Consider the following 24,222-nt stretch of genomic DNA (forward strand, 5'->3'; position numbering starts at 1 on the left):
GTGGAAACAAGAGTCACTTCTCACACTCCCTTTCCTAAACATTTCAAACCCATTTCCTATCTAGGCAGGTTGCCTAAGTCAAGATTTTAAAATCCAGTTTCTATCTTGGCATGATAGTCCAGACAATTTCCCAGAGTTCTTGGATCTACAAACATGTGCTTTGCTGTGCTTAAACTTGAACCTCATCCAAACCCCAAGTTGTTTTTTTTTTTTTTTATTGAGTAAAGCTCTCCTGGCTTATCTATGTATCAGGAAAGTTTCTCCTTTGGCACTAGAACTGTGAATCACAGACCATTTCGTGCGATCTAAGGACAAAGAAATGGAACGGCTGTGCTTTAGGAAGCATGATTTTGGAAAATGTCACCCCAAATCGGTTTACCTTTTGGAATGCAAGATGAAAGATTTAGTGATGGAAAGTGGCAGTGAACTCCACTGATATGGTGACTTGTTCTCCTTGTCACTATGCTCCAGTCACATTGAACTGCTGTCCTTTATAGGAACTTCCCATACTCTTCTGCCTTCTGCCTCTGTGCTATGTCATTTGAGAAGTTCCTTGCTCAAATCTCCATCTTTGTAAATTCAAGTCCTCGCTTAAAAGCCACCTTTCAAATCAAGTTTTTCTTTATTATCTGAGCTGAATTAGTTAATTTCTTCTCTGTATCTTAGCTGTATCTTCTTTGTATTAGTTAGCTGTTGATGCAGGAAATCACCCCCCTTCCCCACACCAAGAAAATTTTAAAGGCTTAAAACAACACCATTTATCTGCTCATGATTCTCCAGGTTGATGATATGAGTAGAGCTCAGCTGGGATGGCCTGTTTCCCTGTAGTGTTAATGGGATTTATTGATACGTTTGCAGTCTGTAGCATGAAGTCAGCTGGCCAAGGAGGGCCTGACTCACATGTTCAAGGCCTTAACTGTGTTGACTGGCCTGACTGGGTTACTTGAAACGTCTCTCTCCCTGAGCAGTGACTGTCACAAGGCCATTGTAGAACATCACTTTGTTGCATTTTATTGGTCAAAGAAAGTCATGAAGCCAGGCCAGATATAAAGGGTAGGGAAATTAAAATTATGCCTCCAACTTTTTCTTTTCAACTATGGTCTTACTGGTTTACTTTTTATTTTCATAAATTTTATATAATCTTCCTCAGTATTGCAATTTATCCTTAGTAAACTTGAAAATGTGAACAACTTCAGTTGGGTTTTCTCTGCAAACCATTATATTTTAAGCATTTTGAATTAATTTTATGTTTTATAGGAAAGTTGCAAAAATAGTACCAGTAGTTTTCAAATATCCCTCACTCATTCTCCTCAATATTCCATCAACATAGTACAATTTTCAGTAATAGGAAATGACATTTGCTCTAATACTGTTAGCTAAAGACGTTACTTGGAATTTTGACACTAATGGGATTTTCCCATTCTAGTCTATACAGGCTCCCGCTTGCATTTTTTTGTTACTCCTCCCTCGTCTTCTGCAGTCTTCAAGAGCTCCTCCGCAGCTTACAGTGTCTTTAACGACTTTGGCATTTTACAACCATATTAATCAGTTACTGTCAGTGTCTTTCACTTGAATTTGCTATTGTCTAATGTTTTCTAATGATTGGACCTGATTGCACATCTTTCTGGACGAAAGTACCACAGATATGATGTGGTGCCCTGTGTCACAAGGTTCATGATATGAATGTGTGTTATTTCTGCTACTGTTGACCTTGATCACTCGCTTGGTTAAGATACTCGTTGCCTGGTTTCTCAAGGAAAAGTTACCGTCTTTTCCTTTGAAGTTAATACTTATGTTGGAGACACTTTGAAACTATGAAAATATATATCTCCTCAAACTTTCACTCAATAAATATGGCATCACTCAGCAGCATCTTCTATAATAATTATGACTATGACTATAGTTTTTACCTAATGGAGATTTAAAATTTTCCTCTTTCCTTTATACTTACTTGTTGAAATTTAAGCAAGGAAGAGCTTTCCTTTCTCCTCATTTATTCATATCAGTGTGGACTCTGTTTTATTCTATGGTTAAAATCTAATGCTAGCAGTATTTATTTGGCTGCTCAAATATACAAACCATAATATTTTTAATTGTGAAAATACTTTCCTCCTAACACAGAGGCACCTCATAAGCTCAGAGAAAATTCTACTAAATGTAAGATATTAAAATTCAGATTATATCTCTCTATATTAAAATATATAAATATTTGAGCTTAAATATTTTCAAAGTTCTTGTCTTCTTGCTTCCATTTTCTCTTCTCTCTTTTTGCAAAGTGAAACTCATTAAACAAGTTGTTTCTCTCTGTGATTTTGAAATATTTTTCTAGATATTGTGAAATCTGGTATAGGGTACAAAACTTTATCCTACTAAATAGAAGTTCTGCCAAAGCTTCTTTTCATAATTCAAGTCTTCCAAAATACAATTACAAAGTTTCACAATTAAATCTGTTATACAATATGATCTCTCATTGTTTAATTATCTTTCAGTTAATTCCTTGTTTCCCTAGGGATAAATTTTGTTTTCAGTAATTGCAATCGTGAAGACTAACAAACTGAAGTTACTTTTTCCATCTGTTTGTTGAATATCTTAACTAAAGACTTCTAACTGATTTTGAACAATATGCAATTTCTAAAAGCCAGTTAGTGACCAACCAACACCAAAAAAAGTGTGCACATTGTCTGAATATTATATATAGTTCACTTCAATTTTATATACATAAAACTGCATATGAACTTTAACTACAGTTACCATTTCAATAAATAGAATATCACAGGTATATTACATACGCACTACAATACTTCTTGTCCATAGATTTCTTACTTTAGTAAAAAGCATTATTTTACTGTGATGCTCCACCAAAATATGTATTCATATGATAATCTGCATTAACACATTGCATTTTCTGAATTAAAGTCAACAGCAGCATTTACAATATGGTCAGAAAATTCACCTTTGACACAAATGGCCTCCACTTCCTACACGTATTTCATTTGCATCTAATCTTTAATTCTCTACGTGTCCCTCTAAACCCACTGACTGTCATTCTAGGGGCTTCATGCCTCCCACTAGTCATGGCATAGGGCGTAAGCCACCCAGTGTGGGTCATGACCCCTCTTGCTGCTCTACCCAGTGGCTGCAGAACTTATAGCATCAAGTACATCTCCTGCCCCCACCAGAACAGGAAGCAGCTAGCTGTTCATTTCCAAAAGGCTTCATTTTATCAGTCGATTCCCTGCGTGCTGTACTTCAAAGGAGGATATAAGTATCCTTGAGACTAGAAAAGGTTGGGAAAAGGGCGACGGGCTCTCTTTCAGAGTTTACCACATGAGAACTCTTTCAAATGCACCTGACTCTGCTAAGAGAAGACATGTCAGAAATTAAAGCGTGATGAAGAGGTCTCACCAAATCTCTGTGGTGCAACTATAAATAACGATCATCCTTAAAAAATGAGGAAGTCCGGGACAAATGCTAAACTGGACTGGATGCTTGAACAGGTTAAAACCAAGATGTTCTAGACAAATCAGAATACAAGACTCTTTACACCTGGAACTGTTTTTGATTCCAGCAAATACAACCAACCCCTACATTTTGTTTGTGCTTTTTCCACATTTCTCTTGAATCTGACTCCTATTTTCTATTCTCAGTGTATCCACGTTAGCCTAGCTGCTTCTTACCACATGGCTAAATTATCTACGAGTTGTTTATTTGGTCCAGGACTCATTTTCTCTTTCTATCCATTCTGTTCATACCTGCCATAGTTTCTTTTCTCCAGAAACTTTTGTGTCTCATCACATCCTTGCTGAAAAATCTTTTAATGGCTCCTCATTACCTGCAGAGTAATCCCAGACTTTGATTCCAGGTACAGCTGGCCCCTGTTCTACACTTAACAGATTCATTTCTCACTCCTCCCTTACATGAATCCTTCACTCCAGCCCCGCTTGGTCACTCACCATTTCCTAAACACACTTGGCATTTGCTGTCCATGGTTTTGTTCTCGCTATTATTTCCACTCAGTCTTCTCAACATGGACCTCACTTGCTGAAATATGACTTAATACTTTAAGCCCAAGCAACATTTTCAAGAATTCTCTGATTCCCCATATAAATGTATTCTCTTTGTGGCCTCAAGTTCTGCAGTATATAATGGGGACATTTAATCACAAGAAATGACAATTAAAAACTGCCTGTGGGAGAATATTTTTAAGTGGGCTGGCCTTTTGACATGTAAAACACTACAAATGGCCCAGATTGTTTCACCTTTGTGTAAGATCAGTCTTGCTTATTAAATTTTGGATCTTCCTTAAATATGAAACAAAATCAATTTCATGCCATTTTTCCACTGTGTGTGTGCATGCTAAGTCTCTTCAGTCGTGCCCAACTCTTTGAGATCCTATTGACTGTAGCCCACCAGACTCCTCTGTCCATGGGATTCTCCAGGCAAGAATATTGGAGTGGGTTGCCTTTTCCTCCTCTGAGGGATTTTCCGGACCCAGGGATCAAATCTGCATCTCCTGCAGCTCCAGCATTGCAGGCAGATTCTTTTACTGCTGAGCTACCTGGGAAGCCCCATTAACAAAGACATAATGAGGGGGAATAAAAATATAAGGTGTGAGTGTGTGTGTGTCTCAAAGGAAGGACGCATATCAAACTGATAATAATGGTTATTTAAGGGGATGCTCGTTGCGTTGGTGGGTTGAATTACACTGTGTACTCCCAAATTGTTTTAATATTTTGTAATGAGCATATATTGAATATTTTGTGTGAAACAGAAAAAAATGATTACAGCACATTAAAACAATTTTGGCCTACATGGCACTGTGTCTGTGGTATCTTGGTTGTGGCAATCGCCTTCAAGTAGTTCACAACACAGTATTTCCTTGACGCTCCTAAGAATCCTGGCATATGCTACTGCTTAATAGGTATTCATTAGGTGATTTGATACATAAATGCCCAATGAATGGAGAATATAGAGGGAACAAAAAATTGACCCAACACTTTTCCAGTGATTTCTCTGTATTTTTTTTTTCAAAATCTTATCAACATAGGAAAATTATCTATGACTGTGTGAGAATAGAAACATATTTGGAAAGCAAACAATATAGAGAAAAAGGAAAAGCATGGAAAAGTAATTGTTAAGTTTTAATGATCATGTAAACTCTGCTTGCAAATGTTACAGTCCCAGAATCAGTGGATTCCTAGTCATAAGATGAATGAGACATTGTGACTAAAATCAGTAAAGCTATTAAAGTATTTGAATGTTTAATTCTTTAAGAATCAAGTAACTGTTAGCCATAAAACTAAATAAGAGAACATCTGGAAGGCAAAGAGGTTGAAAGATTGGAAATTTAAAAAGCAAATGGTGTGCTTAGTGCTACTGAGGGACTTCAGCAAATAGATAGAAACCCATGTGAAAATAAATACAGAGTGTGTGTAATTACAATGAGCCCTAAGATGCGTTTAGCATTTATATATCTCCTGGGAAGCTTGGTGAGTCAGAAACATAAAACCAAAGCAATGGGAGGCTATTAAAATATTATTTCCTGTTGTATTGGAGAACTTGAGAAGAGAATAAACATACCGATTACTTGCATGGCTGGTTCTACGTCTGTCGTGGCCTCTTCCAACAATGACAGCAGCTTGGCTGATATCTGATGCACCGATTCGATGTTACTAAACAAGCTATCCACATCCAGCCGATCAACCTGAAGAAATGCAAACACTGAGCACCAGCTGATGGAGAGAGAGATGCACGCTATTTAAGATGTTTCCTCCTGCTAAACAGTAAGCATTTTATATGCCAGCCCATACTGCTTTCATCAGCTGCTTCTGTAAACATTCTTATTTGGGATTCCTAGAGGAAATGTGCAGTTTTTCATGCAAGAGATTGGGATGTTGCATCTGTTGTTACCTTCCTCTTTTTCTTTATTTTGACTTAATTTTAATGAGTTGAGTATACATCTACATAACCCCCTGTAAGAACCAGAGTGTGAAGAAGATTTGGGCTCCATAGTTGGTGTTTTATTAATTGCCCTCTATGAGGGTACGTACGAGTACATATGAATTTAGAACATTTTACTGCCTATACAGCAGAAGTCAGACCTTACTCCAAGCAAGTGACTATTTTCAAAGTTGTTTTAAAACCACAGATGTTCTGAAAGTGATGACAAGTAGATGTGCTGAGTTGTTTCCTGCTTTCTTTCCTTAAAAGAAATGTGAATGGAAATCTTCACCAAATATGTTCTACTAATTAAAGATTCATCACATTTTATAAATTCATGCACACCTTCAAAAGCGCTTCCCAGGTGGCGCTAGTGGTAAAGAATCTGCCTGCCAATGTAGGAGATGCAGGTTTGATCCCTGGGTTCAGAAGATCCCCTGGAGAAAGAAATGACAACACACTCCAGTATTCTCACCTGGAAATTTCTATGGACAGAGGAGCCCAGCAGGCTACAGTCCTTGGGGTTGCAAAGAGAGGGACACAACTGAGTGACTAAGCACACACACACACACACACACACACACCCTCAAAAACCAGTGTAATCCGTTCCAGATCTTATAGCTGGTGCTTATAATAATTTATTCATTCTTTTACTAAATAATTCCTGAAGTCCTTTTATGTACCAAGAATTGCAATGGAGGCCAATCTCTGTCACAGGCATTGGGTGGTTAGTAAGGGATGGCCAATGATCCTAACCCATCCAAGAAGAGCATGGTGACCTATGTGCCAGATTTTGCTGGATCCTACTCAAAATCTTTTTGTTGATTTTAAACCAGATCTCATTTCATAATCAAACAGCATCTTGGTTCAGGCTCCATTGGGCTGCCACAGGGAAAAGGAGCAGATGTCTTTTATTCATGGTTTTTTTGTACAAGAGAAATAGATGGATAGCTAAGTCATCAATAGTCAAGTCATGGAGAAGCTTAAAAGATGAAAAACAGAATTGCTTGTCCAAAACAAGGTTGACAAAATTAGGGGTGAGAGACAAACAGCAAGTTCACCTAAGGATCAGAGGAAAAAGAGTCAAGAAATGAAGAGAAATTGGGAACAGGATATAGAATAAGAGACAGACCTGGAAGAATTCTTGGAAATGAAGGCCAACAATTGCTGCTTCTCTTTTATGCTTTCAACATCAGTTTCTTCTGTGAGTTAAGAAGCAACAGTTAGAACTGGACATGGAACAACTGACTGTTTCAAAATTGGGAAAGGAGTACGACAAAGCTGTATATTGTCACCCTGCTTATTTAACTTACATGCAGAGTACATCGTGCAAAATGCCAGGGTGGATGAATCCCAAACTGGAATCAAGATTGCTGGTAGAAATAGCAATAACCTCAGATATGCAGATGATACCGCTCTAATGGCAGAAAGTGAAGAGGAACTAAAGAGCCTCTGGATGAGGGTGAAAGAGGAGAGTGAAAACCCTGGCTCAAAACTCAACATTGAAAAAAAAAAAAAGAACATCATGGTATCTGGTCCTATCACTTCATGGCAAATATTAAAAGTGGAAATAGTGACAGATTTTATTTTCTTGGGCTCCAAAATCACTGCAGACAGTGACCTGAGCCATGAGACTAAAAGATGTGGTCTCCTTGGAAGGAAAGCTATGACAAACCCAGACAGCATATTCAAAAGCAAAAATATCACTTTGCCAACAGAGGTCTGTATTGTCAAAGCTATGGTTTTTACAGTAGTCCTGTACAGATGTGAGTGCTGGACCGTAAAGAAAGCTGAGTGCCAAAGAATTGATATTTTTAAGCTGTGGTGTTGGAGAAGACTCTTGAGAGTCCTTTGGACAACAAAGAGATCAAACCAGTCAATCATAAAAGAAATAAACCCTGAATATTCATTGGAAGGACTGATCCTGAAGCTCCAATACTTTGGTCACCTGATGCAAAAAGCTGACTCATTGGAGATGACTCTGATGCTGGGAAAGATTGAGGGCAGGAGGAGGAGGGGGCAACAGATGATGAGATGGCTAGATGGCATGACCAACCCAGTGGATGTGAATTTGGGCAAACTCTAGGAGATAGTGGAGGACAGGAAAGCCTGGCATGCTCCAGTCCATGGAGTTGCAAAGAGTAGGACATGACTTAGTGACTGAACAACAGTTTCTTCAGGTGTGCTGCGTCTATTTAGGAGGCAGGGAGAAGGCGGGCTGCTCATTTTTTATCCCATCTTTTTTGGACATTGATCCCATTCTTGAAACCTTGTTCCACAACTGGACATGGATATTAGTTTGATCAGGATGAAAGTGAAAGCCACTCAGTCCTGTATGACTCTTTGTGACCCCATGGACTACACAGTCCATGAAATTCTCCATGGACTTTCACGGAGTCCATGAAATACTGGAGTGAGTAGTAGCCTTTCCCTTCTCCAGGGGATCTTCCCAACCCAGGTTGCAGGTGGATTCTTTACCAACTGAGCTACTAGGGAAGCCCAAGTTGATCAGGATGTTCTGTTATTAAACATGAAAGCAATACTACATATTGCACCTTGCTTAAAATTTTGTGACTATGTCAGTTGCCTCCTATGGAATATATTCTGGCTGGATATATGGATTTCAACCACCTTGGGAAATTCCTTACCTTACTATCATTAGTCTGGTCCACAAGAAAACTACAGGATAGGGCACACATGGCTCTTCTGCCTAATATCTATGGGTTTTCAAGAATTTATTTTATATTAGTAAGTATGCTTAGTATTATACAAAATATCTAAAAGGCAGATAACAATCATATGACTTTTTGTTAATCATAATTTTAAATGACACATATCTCTTGAGTACACATATCAATTGAGTAATATATTGAGCATTAATTAAATCACAAAGGCATAACTTGGCATATTGCAAAATATGTTTTACAAAAGTTCCGTATGAGTCAATTTTTTCTAGATTGATTGATTCTAGATGTGCTAGTTTAACATTTTGTAAAATCATATTTTGAAATTAATCCTTCTAAAGTATCAAATTCCATCCCTAATTTACTTGTTTTATAAGGAGTTATTTCATATAGTGTACCCTATTATTTGACCATAAAAAAGGCTGATGCTAAAGAATTGATCCTTTCAAATTGTGGTGCTGGAGAAGACTCTTGAGAATTCCTTGGACAGCAAGGAGATCAAACCAGTCAATCCTAAAGGAAATCAACCTTGACTATTCATTGGAAGGTCTGATGCTAAAACCGATGTTCTAATCGTTTGGCTTTCTGATGTGAAGCGCTGACTCACTGGAAAAGACCCTGATGCTAGGAAAGATTGAAGGCAAGAGGAGAAGAGGGTGACAGAGGATGAGATGGTTGGATGGCATCACCGACTCAATGGACATGAGTTTGAGCAAGCTCCAGGAGTTGATGATGGACAGGGTGGCCTGGCGTGCTGCAGTCTGTGAGGGTCACAAAGAGTTGGGCACACTGAGCGACTGAACAACAATCTTACTATTATTTCATTTATTTGGGGGTCTTCATTCTGAAGGACATAAAGTGCTTCATATTTATTATTTCCTATATTGTTCCAACTTCTCTGTAAAATATGAATCCGTGTGAAAACAGAGAAATTCATGCAGAATGAAGAGAGTTACCATGCCCAAAATTATGAAGTTCAAGACAGAGTTTGAGCTGGAAATTGACCTTTTATTTCTATGCCACAGTCCACGACCAGCAATTACAAATAATAGAATACTTCATCATCTCTGTTTGGATTTTTTAGCTTGAATTTTTCACCAATTTGTCACCTCTACAATTTATTTCTCAAGGTCAGAATCCCACATATCTAATTTATATTTTAAATTCATTTAGTAAGGATCTAACTCTGTATTCTATCTACAATCTGAGCTTGATGCAATGAATTATAAATAACAAAAACATAGGTTTTGATTTCTTTTCTTTCTGAAGGACAGAAAGAATTAAAACATCAATTGGTACAGTTTCAATCACCAATATCACCATAGCCCATGGGGATCTTGTGAATCATGAGATGAATTTACATTTAGTCTCTCCTATGCCAAGGAACAAACAAATGTCTTATCCAAATAGGCTTTTAAAACTGGTAGATGATTTTATAATTACTGATGTAAGTTCAAGGAAGCATTTGTATACATTTATTATTTACTAGAAATGGGCAGTACACAGTCTAGGCTGAGTTATATTTTGAATGAAATAAAATTCACTTTTTGATAAAGAGATTTAGTTTAAGTATACATTTTCTAAGCAAAGTCAATATATAATCTTTTGAAAATATAAGACAGAAACATTAAAGGTCAGTGTTTTGGTGACAGATTAATTTTTTGCTTCACGAAAGTATTCACAGGATATACTTCAAATAGTAAGTCCCCATTACATTTAAATAATTGCTGTATGTATGGTTGCAAGTATATGCAAAACTGCCCAGTCATAAGTAAAAGAAAACACATAATTAAAATTTTCTCAATTCAGAGACTGTAATCATCAGTATAGAATTCCTCTGTCACCACCAGCATCGTGTACCCACTCTTTTCAAAACTTATTTTGCATTTTCCCACAATCACATCCCAGCCCCAAGCTCTTTCCTTTGCTCACAAAGGCTTTGCCCCCATATACCTTACAACACTCTACCCATCTGAAATGAAATATGGTAATGGTAGTATTTGCCCAGTAGTTCTGCTCAGCTCCCTGTACTTTCTGTTGCTTTTGGGAGAAGCCACAGTTGCCCAGTTCTACCTGATCTGGTGGAATTGTCAGTCACGGTGTCTGCCCCTGCCCAGCTCCCTCCAGTGGTGAACACGTGACCCACTGCCATAGCAATTGGCCTAGGATGGCAGGTTGCTAAGCAGAGCCAATGAGAATCTTCATTGATTTTTAATCAATGGTTGTTGGGAAACAGAAGTCCCTAGATTACCAGCCCTAAGAATATAAGTTTCTACTTTCAGCAGTCATCTTTGTGGAGAACTTGACTGCTGCAAAGTCAGCCCAGAGAGGGAAACTAAATCTGACATCATCATGTTAGCTCCTGTATCTACCTTGCCTAAAGCAAGACATCCTTATCATAGAAGCTGATGAGCTGCTTTTTAAAATTCAAGCTAGTTGGAATTTTGTTTCCTGTAACTAACAGGGGACTAATACACTTCTCTTTACTCAGAAGTGAGCCAGAATCTCACTTCCTCTAAGAAATCTTTCCTGCTCCCTGGTTGGAATTAACCTCTCCCTCTCCTGAGCTGCCATGACTTGCTCTGATGACCCAGTGCTTATATTGAAGCCCATTTTATATTTAGGAGATATTTATTAATTTGTCTGTCTTTATGTAAAAACTGTGAGTTCCTCCAGGACATTTGTCTTCGTGAGTTATTTGAATGCCCACTGTTTCTAATCCAGTGCCAGACTCCCACCTAGTTACTCAATAAAAGTTTGACAATTTGAATTGAATTGAATCACTACAATTGAAATGATCTATTTTCTCTGTGGGAACCGTCAATAAATATCCTTTTTCTCCACTCTACTAGGGCCTTGAGTCACAGGTATGAGGAGATCAAAGTGGTTTAAAGAAAAAAAAGCCAAAATCATTTCATATGGTTGTTCAAAATATCACATTTAGTGGACATTTTATAATTTTCTGCTAAATTTTATCTGCAAAGAAAACTGTTGTGCTCAGTTTGGCCATTACTAAGCCTGGAAGATTTGCTAACAAAGGCTACACTTCCCCCTTCATTTACAACTGGGAGATCCCTGTTTGTTGTCTTCTATTTAATGAGCCTTGGGATGGTCAACCTAAACATAGTCACAGACAGGAATAACCAAACCTTCTCAGGTGTTGTGCAAACCCCAACCAGAAACACCTTTAAAAGTGAACATTGAAAAGAAGTTGAGAAACAAACTCTTTAAAAAATTGTTTTTTCTTCAGAAAAGTACTTCTTGTATACTGTAGAAGATGGTTGCTCTAGTGGCAAGAACCCGCCTGCCAATGCAGGTAGACATAAGAGGCATAGGCTTGATCCCTTGGAGAAGAAATGGCAAGCCACTCCAGTATTCTTGCCTGGAGAACCCCATGTCCAGAGGAGACTGGCAGGCTACAGTCCACGGGGCTGCAAAGAGACAGATACGACTGAAGCAACCTCGCACACAGGTAACTAAAAGAAAGAAAATGCAGTTGCATATAATTCTACCACACAGAAATAACCACTAACATTGTGAGGCATGTCCTGCCATATTGTTTTTCTCTCTGTGTGTGTACAACTGTACAAAAGATTTATATAGTTTCAACCCTGTTTTAAGTTGAGTTTTTTCAACGTAATGAATATGAACATGAACATGAACTTAATGAATATGAAAATCTTTTCAGGTCATTAATTTTTCACAATTGCACTATTTTAAATGTCAACATTATATGGAAATACTGTAGTCTACTTAATCAGTCATTAAATCTTTGAAATCTAGATAGATTCCTGTATTCACTATGTTAAACAGCTCTTCTGACTAAAACCATATTCACACACCCATGATTATTTCCTTATGATAAATTTCTTAAGTGTAATTATTGAGCTAAAGTTATTAATATTTCTTAAGGCTTTCTAACAGGAGAAGGCAATGGCACCCCACTCCAGTACTGTTGCCTGGAAAATCCCATGGACGGAGGAGCCTGGTGGGCTGCAGTCCATGGGGTCTCTAAGAGTCAGACACACTACTGAGCAACTTCACTTTCACGCATTGGAGAAGGAAATGGCAACCCACTACAGTGTTCTTGCCTGGAGAATCCCAGGGATGGGGGAGCCTGCTGGGCTGCCATCTCTGGGATTGCACACAATCAGACACGACTGAACCAACTTAGCAGCAGCAGCAGCAGCAAGGCTTTCTAACAAGTCTTGGCAAATTATAGCAGTAATTACATTGTTTTCTTCTAAAAACCAGTGAATTAAAAACCCACAGTTGGATATTACTGCCCTGACCTCAATGTGCAAATGTGATTTAAGCTTCTAATTTGATGATCAAAATCACACAACTTTAATGTTCAATGTATATACATACAACAGTTTTAGAAGAAGGAAGAAAATAAACAACACTGCTTTTGAGGACTATGGTGATTGCCACCATCCAAAGGCTTCTCTGGAAATTGTTTCTAGAGAAGACTTCAATATTTCTATTTGATGTGGTTTGACAATAAGTCTAGGTTCAATATGGGCTTCCCAGGTGGTAAAGAATCCACCTACCAATGCAGGAGATGCAAGAGATGTGGGTTCAATCCCTGAGCTGGGAAGACCCCGTGGAGTAGGAAATGGCAACCTGATCCAGTATTCTTGCCTGGAAAATTCCATGGACAGAGGAGCCTGGTGGGCTACAGTCCATGGGGTTGCAAAGAGTGGGACACAACTGAGCTCACACACACACACACACACACACACACAAAGTAGGTTCAATATAAGGTCCAACTCTGGACCCTGTATTAGAGTTCATATAGAAGAAATCCACCTTGGATATCATCTGACTCAGTCTCAGAAAACCTGGGTCCTATCTGTCCTTTCTATAAGCCAGTCCCATGCACAGCATTATGGTGAAGCCTGGGCATAGTCACTAAAATTAGTTTGCTCCACTATTAATGTTGAAAGCTAAAGGCCCAATGATATTAAGATTTTAACTGTTACAAGGTAAGACTGGAAGAACAGTGAAAATGTATTAAAAACAACTCTAGGAAGTGAGGACCCAGTGGGGATGTTCTGAAAGGGAAGAACCAGGTTTAGTTTTATTTTTTGGTGAGGCAACTGAGAAATGGAAGCCTTGTGAGACAGAAACTGCTGCAAGTTGGGTAGAAGGATGTTGGCAGAAGGCCCTGGCAACCACAGGGCTGGGATAATTATCTAATTATGATGGCATTTACTCAGATGGTTGGCTTCTAGATTACAAAGCTTTTCGGGGTAAACTAGCCATTATTTCATCAGGTTTCTCAAAACTACTGATTTGTATGTGTGAACTCTCCTGCTGTGAAACTAGACTCTACACTGGCTGATTGAGTTAAACTGCAAGTTAAGTCAATATCACAGCTAGACAGCAAGCCTTTTCACTAATCTCACAGTTAAATGCCCCAGTTACCTGACACCAGAAACAGTCCCAGGCTGGGAGACATTCACGTGGAAAGGCCTGATCAGTGCAGAAAGTAAGGCTGGGACCCTGGGACAGACCCCTCAGGATGAGCAAGAGGAGCACAGCCAAGAGAGGTGAGTGAGGAGAGGCTTCATTAGACCAGAGACAGTGGTCAAATGTGAGAGCTTTTGGAGGCCTCTGAGAGGAGCTACTCCACGTTCAAGGTCAGGAGGGGCGGCCATGAGGAGATACCCCTCGTCCAAGGTAAGGAGCAGCAGCTGCGTTTTGCTGGAGCAGCCGTGAAGAGATACCCCACGTCCAAGGTAAGAGAAACCCAAGTAAGAGAGTAGATGTTGCAAGAGGGCATCAGAAGGCAGACACACTGAAACCATACTCACAGAAAACTAGCCAATCTGATCACATGGACCACAGCCTTGTCTAACTCAATGAAACTAAGCCATGCCGTGTGGGGCCGCCCAAGATGGACGGGTCATGGTGGAGAGGTCTGACAGAATGTGGTCCACTGGAGAAGGGAATGGCAAACCACTTCAGTATTCTTGCCTTGAGAACCCCATGAACAGTATGAAAAGGCAAAATGATAGGATACTGAAAGAGGAACTCCCCAGGTCAGTAGGTGCCCAATATGCTTCTTGAGATCAGTGGAGAAATAATTCCAGAAAGAATGAAGCGATGGAGCCAAAACAAAAACAACGCCCAGCTGTGGATGTGACTGGTGACAGAAAAAAGGTCCAATGCTGTAAAGAGCAATATTGCATAGGAACCTGGAATGTCAGGTCCATGAATCAAGGCAAATTGGAAGTGGTCAAACAGGAGATGGCAACAGTGAACATCGACATTCTAGGAATCTCGGAACTAAGATGGACTGGAATGGGTGAATTTAACTCAGATGACCATTATATCTACTACTGTGGGCAGGAATCCCTTAGAAGAAATGGAGTAGCCATCATGGTCAACAAAAGAGTCCAAAATGCAGTATTGGATGCACTCTGAAAAACGACAGAATGATCTCTGTTTGTTTTCAAGGCAAACCATTCAATATCGCAGTAATCCAAGTCTATGCCCCAACGAGTAATGCTGAAGAAGCTGAAGTTGAACGGTTCTACGAAGACCTACAAGACGTTTTAGAACTAACACCCCCAAAAGATGTCCTTTTCATTATAGGGGACTGGAATGCAAAAGTAGGAAGTCAAGAAACACCTGGAGTAACAGGCAAATTTGGCCTTGGAGTACGGAATGGAACAGGGCAAAGGCTAATAGAGTTTTGCCAAGAAAACGCACTGGTCATAGCAAACACCCTCTTCCGACAACACAAGAGAAGACTCTACACATGGACATCACCAGATGGTCAACACCAAAATCAGATTGATTATATTCTATGCAGCCAAAGATGGAGAAGCTCTATACAGTCAACAAAAACAAGACCGGGAGCTGACTGTGGCTCCAATCATGAACTCCTTATTGCCAAATTCAGACTTAAAATGAAGAAAGTAGGGAAAACTACTAGACCATTCAGGTATGACCTAAATCAAATCCCTTTTATACAGTGGAAGTGAGAAATAGATTTAAGGGACTAGATCTGATAGAGTGCCTGATGAACTATGGATGAAGGTTCGTGACATTGTACAGGAGATAGGGATCAAGACCATCCCCATGGAAAAGAAATGCAAAAAAGCAAAATGGCTGTCTGGGGAAGTCTTACAAATAGCTGTGAAAAGAAGAGAAGTGAAAAGCAAAGGAGAAAAGGAAAGATATAAACATCTGAATGCAGAGTTCCAAAGAATAGCAACGAGAGACAAGAAAGCCTTCCTCAGCAATCAATGCAAAGAAATAGAGGAAAAGAACAGAATGGGAAAGACTAGAGATCTCTTCAAGAAAATTAGAGATACCAAGGGAACATTTCATGCAAAGATGGGCTTGATAAAGGACAGAAATGGTATGGACCTAACAGAAGCAGAAGATATTAAGAAGAGGTTGCAAGAATACACAGAGGAACTGAACAAAAAAGAACTTCACGACCAAGATAATCACGATGGTGTGATCACTCACCTAGAGCCAGACAGACTGGAATGGGAAGTCAAGTGGGCCTTAGAAAGCATCACTACGAACAAAGCTAGTGGAGGTGATGAAATTCCAGCTGAGCTATTTCAAATCCTGGAAGATGATGCTGTGAAAGTGCTGCGCTCAAGATGCCAGCAAATTTGGAAAACTCAGCAGTGGCCACAGGACTGGAAAAGGTCAGTTTTCATTCCAATTCCAAAGAAAGGCAATGCCAAAGAATGCTCAAACTACTGCACAATTGCACTCATCTCACACTCTAGTAAGGTAATGCTCAAAATTCTCCAAGCCAATCTTCAGCAATATGTGAACTGTGAACTTCCAGATGTTCAAGCTGGTTTTAGAAAAGGCAGAGGAACCAGAGATCAAATTGCCAACATCTGCTGGATCATGGAAAAAGAAAGAGAGTTCCAGAAAAATATCTACTTCTACTTTATTGACTATCCCAAAGCCTTTGACTGTGTGGATCACAATAAACTGTGGAAAATTCTGAGAGAGATGGGAATACCAGACCACCTGACCTGCCTCTTGAGAAACCTATATGCAGGTCAAGAAGCTACAGTTAGAACATGTAACAACATGAACATGGAACAACATGTACATGGAACAACATGTAACAACATGGACATGGAACAACAGACTGGTTCCAAATAGGAAAAGGAGTACGTCAAGGCTGTATATTGTCACCCTGCTTATTTAACTTATATGCAGAGAACATCATGAGAAATGCTGGGCTGGAAGAAGCCCAAGCTGGAATCAAGATTGCTGGGAGAAATCAATAACCTCAGATATGTAGATGATACCACCCTTATGGCAGAAAGTGAAGAGGAACTAAAAAGCCTCTTGATGACAGTGAAAGAGGAGAGTGAAACAATAGGCTTAAAGCTCAACATTCAGAAAACAAAGATCACGGCATCTGGTCCCATCACTTCATGGTAAATAGATAGGGAAACAGTGGAAACAGTGTCAGAGTTTATTTTGGGGGGCTCTAAAATCACTGCAGATGGTGATTGCAGCCATGAAATTAAAAGATGCTTGCTCCTTGCCAGGAAAGTTATGACCAACCCTGACAGCATATTAAAAAGGAGAAATATTACTTTGCCAACAACGGTCCGTCTAGTCAAAGCTATGGTTTTTCCAGTAGTTACGTATGGATGTGAGAGTTGGACTATGAAGAAAGCTGAGCACCGAAGAATTGATGCTTTTGAACTGTGGTGTTGGAGAAGACTCTTGAGAGTCCCTTGGACTGCAAGGAGATCCAACCAGTCCATCCTAAAGCAGATCAATCCTGTGTGTTCATTGGAAGGACTGATGCTAAAGCTGAAACTCCAATACTTTGGCCACCTCATGCGAAGAGTTGACTCACTGGAAAAGAGCCTGATGCTGGAAGGAATTTGGGGCAGGAGGAGAAGGGGATGACAGAGGATGAGATTACTGGATGGCATCACCGACTCAATGAACATGAGTTTGAGTGAACTCCGGGAGTTGGTGATGGACAAGGAGGCCTGGCGTGCTGCGATTCATGGGGTTGCAAAGAGTCAGACACAGCTGAGTGACTGAACTGAACTGAACTGAACTGACAAAGGAAGAGGATTGAGAAGTTCATCCCAAACTTATTTTGACTAATAGCATAAAAGGAAGACGCTCAATTTGATATCTTGGATGAAAGGTAGAACGTCGACCCAGGGTTTCTGCTTTGTTTCTCGAATCTGCCTTAACTCAGGGACAAGCAGGAAAGAGTTACTTGATGGGGGTTGGAGGTGCTCTTTGGGCTTCCTGTCCTTTCCTGCTCGGGATTTTATATAAAATGTTCAGAGGACAAATAATCCTGTTAGGAATAGCCCTTCTGAGTTGAAGGTTCAGTAAATTTTGTGGCCCATTAGAAAATCTTTTTAAAAGTATGGAATAAACACCGAGTTATATTGTGAAAACACAAGAGAAAATAATTTGAAAACTGTTTGAATCACTGAGGTTATTTTAAGAACATGTAAAATTTTTATGCACCAAATTATATTTAAGGGCTTCTTGCTGAGCACAATTAATGGGGTAAACATTTTTGTGTTTTGATCACTTGAGTATTCATTGTGTGTGTGTATACTTGTATGTTTATCCTTTCTTCTCCCTGCATACTAAGAGCTTATTAGGTATAAAAACCAACCAGTCAGAAATAACCAACCAAAGAAACAAAATTATAATTTTTTCAACAGAACATCTCATTCCTTCAGATCTAATATCTGAAAGAAATTACTGATGTTAGAAAGGACTGACTCAACAGTGGCCAATTTTTTCCCCCTTAATAACGCAATTGCAGAGTTCTAATTTTCAAGAACAGAACCAATGACCAGGAGCATCTGTCCAGCCACGTCTAACAGGAAACGGTGGATGATACCCTGCACGCAGACCAGCCCTCAGGCAGGTTCCATACAGTGTCCTCAAGCTCCCAGTAGGATATGAGCCCCAAGTGGCCACAGAAGTAATCTGCTTACAAATGTTCTCTATCTTATCCTCCTTTCCCTGGCTCGTTTCTCATTCCTTTCCTGCCCTTCGAGGGGTTGCCTCCCCAATAAACAACTTGCTCTAAAATCTTTCTATCGGAGTTATTTGAGGGAACCCAGTGTAAGACAGAGTGAGGTGGCCAGGGAATATTTTATTGAGTAAAGGCTTGAAGGAGTAAGCTTTGAAGTTATCTTGGGGAAGAATGTTCAAGGCAAACAAAACAGCAAGAGCAAAGGGCTTGAAAGAGTGGTGCCTCTGGCTTGTTTAAGGAACACCAAGAAGGCAAGAATATGGAAATAGGTGAGGTCAGAGAGAACGAAGGACTGTCTCATTTTAGGACCATGTAGGTCACATAAAAATGTTAGATTTTGTTAGTAAGATGAAAAGTCATTTTGGATGGCTTTGAGTAGAAGAGGGACGGGCTCTGACTAATATTTTTTAAAAATTACTGTTTTGTTGAAACAAGGATGGAGAAGAGTTGCATCAGGAGGCAGATTTGATAATCTAGCTGATTCCTGATTGGTTCTGGAAGCAGAATGGAAATAAAGGAGGAAGTGAGAAGTGGTCTGATTTGGGGTACATTTTGAAGGCAGAGCTAATAGCATTTGCTGATAGATTCTATAGACAGTTTGAAAGAAAAAGTCAAGAATGACTCCAGAGTTTTTGCCCAAGCAACTCCCCTCTCTACTGAGGAGAGAACGACTGTAAGGGGAGCAAATTGTAAAGAGAAAATTAGGAACTCCAGTTTAACATTAAACCTGAATTGCCTTGTAGACGATCATGTAGAGGTTTGAATGGGAAGATGAAAATAAGCAAAGCAAGCCTTCAGGGAAAATGTCCAGGCTGGAGATACAATTTGTCAACCCTCAGCATGTAGATAGAATTTAAAGGCATGAAACCAGATCAGATCCTCAACAGAGTGAATGGAGACAAGAGAGATGAGGGCCACAGGCTGAGCCCTGAGCTACTTCAGCATTTACAGGTAAGGATCAACCTGCAAAAAAGACAAAAAAGATTGAAGAGGAGGCTTTGGAATAGTAGGGAGAAAAACATGAGTATGTGGAGTCCTGGGACACAAAAAGAGATAGCTTTGCTATCAAATGCTGGTATCATTTTTCTGCTAATGTCTAAAGCAACTGTTTACCGCATAAGTAATTAGCATAACTAATAACAAACTGCCTTCTGTCGTGATCATTTCTAGCACTGCCTTGAAATGTATCTTTGATTGTTACTTGGCCCTTTATGTGTTTATGAGTCATTTTCTTGACCATATTATAAACTCTTTTAGGGCAGGATCATGACATAAATTTCCACGATTTCCATGCAGAATTCAACAAAGGGCCTAGACACTTTACAAACATTTAATGTTTTAATTTGCATATTCAACTAAAATGTTTCATTCTCCATGAAATATTGCCTGCTTAATCTATCTGGAAGTGATCTGTCCCTTCTGTGAACTCCAACTGGATTTATTGTCTGCACTTATCAATTGTTGCTTTGCATTCCAAGTTATCTTTTCACAGCTGTGAATCTTGTCACCTCTAACTAAGGATTCTTAACAGCTCTAACTAGTCCTTCAATGATGAACGATGACTCTCACATGTCTTTGTGTACTCCAAATAGCCTCAAATTATTGACTCATGTAATCAATGATCTTGTCTGAATCTAAAGTACCCTAAATAAGTGTTATTAATAAATACATGTTTCCCCAATATATGCTTCCTTTCTGACTTAGTATTTTTTCTTTGGAATCCAGGATTCATGGCCCTAGGCACAGCAATGCTCATCTATGCTTAGTTCACCTATGTGGAAAGGTGCTCCACATCTCTGGTATCCTGTTAGAGTTTTAGCATCATTATAATAATCACAGCCACTGAAATTTTGTTGCTTATTTTTACAGATAAAAGCAAATTAAAATAGTGGTTTATGCACCTTAGTTCTGAGCAATGAGATGATGAGCATGATCTTGTTACTCAGGCTGAAGGGATGACTTTCCTAGATATTAAAATAGATTTTGCCTATCACATCTCTCCTTTTTTCAATTTTGGGCTTTCCAGACCCTGCACTGAAATGGAAAATGCATTCATTTATCTCCTCGCTTGGCCTATCAGGTTTCGATCTGGACAATAGATTATAAAACTTAGAGAAAACTGTAGTTGCCTTAAAATGAAGCTTATAAGGTGATTATAAATGTAACGAACTGGGGGAGAGTTTCCATCATAAAACTGTAATTCAAGGATTTTTTAAAATCCCTTATTTTTTGAGCTGAGGACTTCTGAGCAAGCAAAGATAAGAGCTTTTCTTACCTATAAAAAGGAGTTTCACATACTGGAATATTGATGTATCACTTCCATACCCAAGTAAATCTGAATCCAATCTGACAGCAAACTGTCTTCCAAGACGAGGAAACAGAAAGGTTCCTCCCAGGGAAAATCTGAACAGTGATGACTCAGTGTCAGTTACATATTATATGTTAACACAGTGACCTTGTGTTTGGCAGCACTGTTTACTTGTGTGATTTTTATTTTTAAATTTAATGTTCCACGACTATAGCCTTTTCCAATCTGATTGACAAACTTTTTAAAAAGTGAGGAAACCTTCATTGACTTTCTTCCCCCCCTTTCTAATGTGACATCAATTATTTGACCTTATAATGGAGGAACAAAGGCCAGATAAGGTAATAAATGTTGAGATTCTACAATGAATGTGAAAATGAAGTCTTTGATCTTAAAGAACAGGGAGTTCTAACCTGGCCATATAGATCATGAGATTCTTCATTGTGATATGATCTTAGTAACCACGAAAATCAGTATTCTTTAATGACTATGTGTGTATATTTTTGGCTGTGCTGGGTCTTCACTGCTGTGCACAAGACTTCTCTGGTGCAGTGAGTGACGGTTACTCTCTAGTTGTGGTGCGTGGGCTTTTCATTGCCCTGGCTTCTCTTGTTGCAATCACAGGCTCTGGGCATTTAGGCTCAGCAGTTGCAGTTCATGGACTCTAGAGCTTGGACTAGGTAGGTAGCTGTGGCACACGGGCTTAGTTGCCCCTCAGCATTTGAATCTTCCTGGACCAGGATCAAACCCATGTCCCCTTCATTGGCAGGCGGATTCTTAAATACTGGACCACTAGTGAAGTACGAAAATCCATATTTTCAGAGGATTTAAGAATATATGTATCAATGCCTCGAGCAGATTTCCAGCAAAAGTATAGTATTTTAAAGTCAGCACATTAGCTCAGAAAAGCCAGTACAAAGCAGAATCAGAAATTCAAATGCATTTCTGAGTCATTGCTCCCAGCATCTCAATTATAGTTAGTAGGAATTGCTTTGATTTACTCAGGTTTTTATTTAATATAGCAATTAAAATAAAGTGCTGTGTTTTCTGACTTTCTGGGCAGCTTTTGTTTTTACATTATCAGCCTGTCTTTTATCTCTGCACTCACTCTGTGAAGTCTTGTTATTGAGAAGTTTGATCACAGGTGGTGATGGACTCTACAGGGGAAAGGACTAGATTGAGAAGGAGGCAGAAGTGGAGAGAGGGACTTCAGTTGGTTTTCCCCTCCCTTTGGTTTAAAATATAGAAGGATTTCTAGTATTCTAAGCATAGCACAAGAAAGAGCCAACATATACGGGAGATTATTAAATAGTACAAATTTTATTATAAACAACTCAATGTATATCCTTATTCTAAAATGTAGTCTTTTCCTCCCTAAAATCACAATAAAAAGAGAATTAATTGGAAAGTTTGGCAAAGTAAATAAGGTAGAGTCATAGAAAAGGTTTTTATTCTTGCATATAAAATTTTACATGTATATTTAAAAAGGATAATGTAGTTTTAAAAGAGAAAGGAAAAAAGAAAAAAATTAGGGCATTATAATTTTAAATTTAACTTTTTATTTTGAAATAATTATAAATTCACATGCAGCTGTTAAAAAAAAAATAGAGGGATGCCCTTTACAAATTCCTCTGATTATATCTTGCAAGACTATGTGTGCATTGAATTTTGATATAGAATACATCTGTTGGATCATCAAAAAAAGCAAGACAGTTCCAGAAAAACATCTACTTCTGCTTTACTGACTATGCCAAAGCCTTTGACTGTGTGGATCACAACAAATTGTGGAAAATTCTTAAAGAGATGGGAATACCAGACCACTTGACCTGCCTCCTGAGAAATCTGTATGCACGTCAAGAAGCAACAGTTAGAGCTGGACGTAGAACAACAGACTGGTTCCAAATAGGAAAAGGTGTACATCAAGGCTGCATATTGTCACCTTGCATATTTAACTTAAATGTAGAGTACATCACGAGAAATGCTGGACTAGATGAAGCACAAGCTGGAATCAAGGTTGCCGGGAGAAACATCAATATGCAGATATGCAAATGATACCACCCTTATGGCAGAAAGTGAAGAAGAACTAAAGAGCCTCTTGATGAAAAGTGAAAGAGGAGAGCGAAAAAGCTCAACATTCATAAAACTAAGATCATGGCATCCAGTCCCATCACTTCATGGCAAATAGATGGGGAAACAGTGGAAACAGTGAGAGACTTTATTTTTCTGGGCTCCACAATCACTGCAGATGGTGATTGCAGCCATGAAATTAAAAGTCACTTGCTCTTTGGAAGAAAAGGTATGACCAACCTAGACAGCATATTAAAAAGCAGAGACATTACTTTGCCAACAAAGGTCCATCTAGTCAAAGCTATGGTTTTTCCAGTAGTCACGTATGGATGTAAGAGTTGGACCATAAAGAAAGCTGAGTGCTGAAGAACTGATGCTTTTGAACTGTGGTGTTGGAGAAGACTCCTGAGAGTCCCTTCAATTGCGAGGAGATCCAACCAGTCCATCCTAAAGGAAATCAGTTCTAAATATTCATTGGAAGGACTGATGCTGAAGCTGAAGCTCCAATACTTTGGCCACCTGATATGAAGAACTGACTCATTGGAAAAGACCCTGAGGCTGGGAAAGATTGAAGGCAGGAGGAGCAGGGGATAACAGACGATGAGATGGCTGGATGGCATCACTGACTCAATGGACTTGAGTCTGAGTAAACTCCGGGAGTTGGTGATGGACAGGGAGGCCTGGCATGCTGCAGTCCATTGGGTTGCAAAGAGTCGGACACGACCGAGTGACTGAACTGAATTGAACTGAACTGAACTGATAGAACATATGAATGGAGTATGGTGATTGCTTGCATAAATAAGACATGTCTATGAAAAATCAATATCTTGACTCTACTTATTTCAGGTCAATGTCATGGAAGAGATGAGGTTGATTTTTAAGAAAGTTATGGTTAGTGAACTAAGGTGGAATATGTTTGAGGCCTAGAATACAATCTGAAAAATTTGGAAGTTAACAGATACATGAAGAGTAGCTGGGAGTTTCTATGAGACCAGAATTATCCTAATGTCAAAACCAAACAAGAAAAGAAAACTATGGTCCAGTATCTCTCATGAAGAGGGAAGCAAAAATCACCAACAGAATATTAGCAAATCAAATTTTAAAATGTATAAAAAGGATTATACATTATCACTGAGTGGGATTTATCCCAGGTATGCAGTAACAGTTCAATATTCAAAAATCAGTTAATATAATCCAACACA

General features: G+C 39.1%; 1 protein-coding gene across 1 annotated transcript in view; it reads right to left on the reverse strand.

Annotated features, from left to right (window-relative positions):
- LOC138082350 (rho guanine nucleotide exchange factor 38-like) overlaps positions 1-24,222 on the reverse strand; it is a 90,706-nt gene that overhangs the window by 11,837 nt on the left and 54,647 nt on the right. The window contains exon 3 of the mRNA XM_068975631.1: positions 5,581-5,704. Coding sequence (XP_068831732.1) covers positions 5,581-5,704 — 124 coding nt within the window. The remainder of the gene's footprint in view (positions 1-5,580; positions 5,705-24,222) is intronic.

The sequence above is a fragment of the Capricornis sumatraensis genome, chromosome 7, assembly GCF_032405125.1.
Source record: "Capricornis sumatraensis isolate serow.1 chromosome 7, serow.2, whole genome shotgun sequence".
In the NCBI taxonomy this organism is placed as follows: Eukaryota; Metazoa; Chordata; class Mammalia; order Artiodactyla; family Bovidae; genus Capricornis; species Capricornis sumatraensis.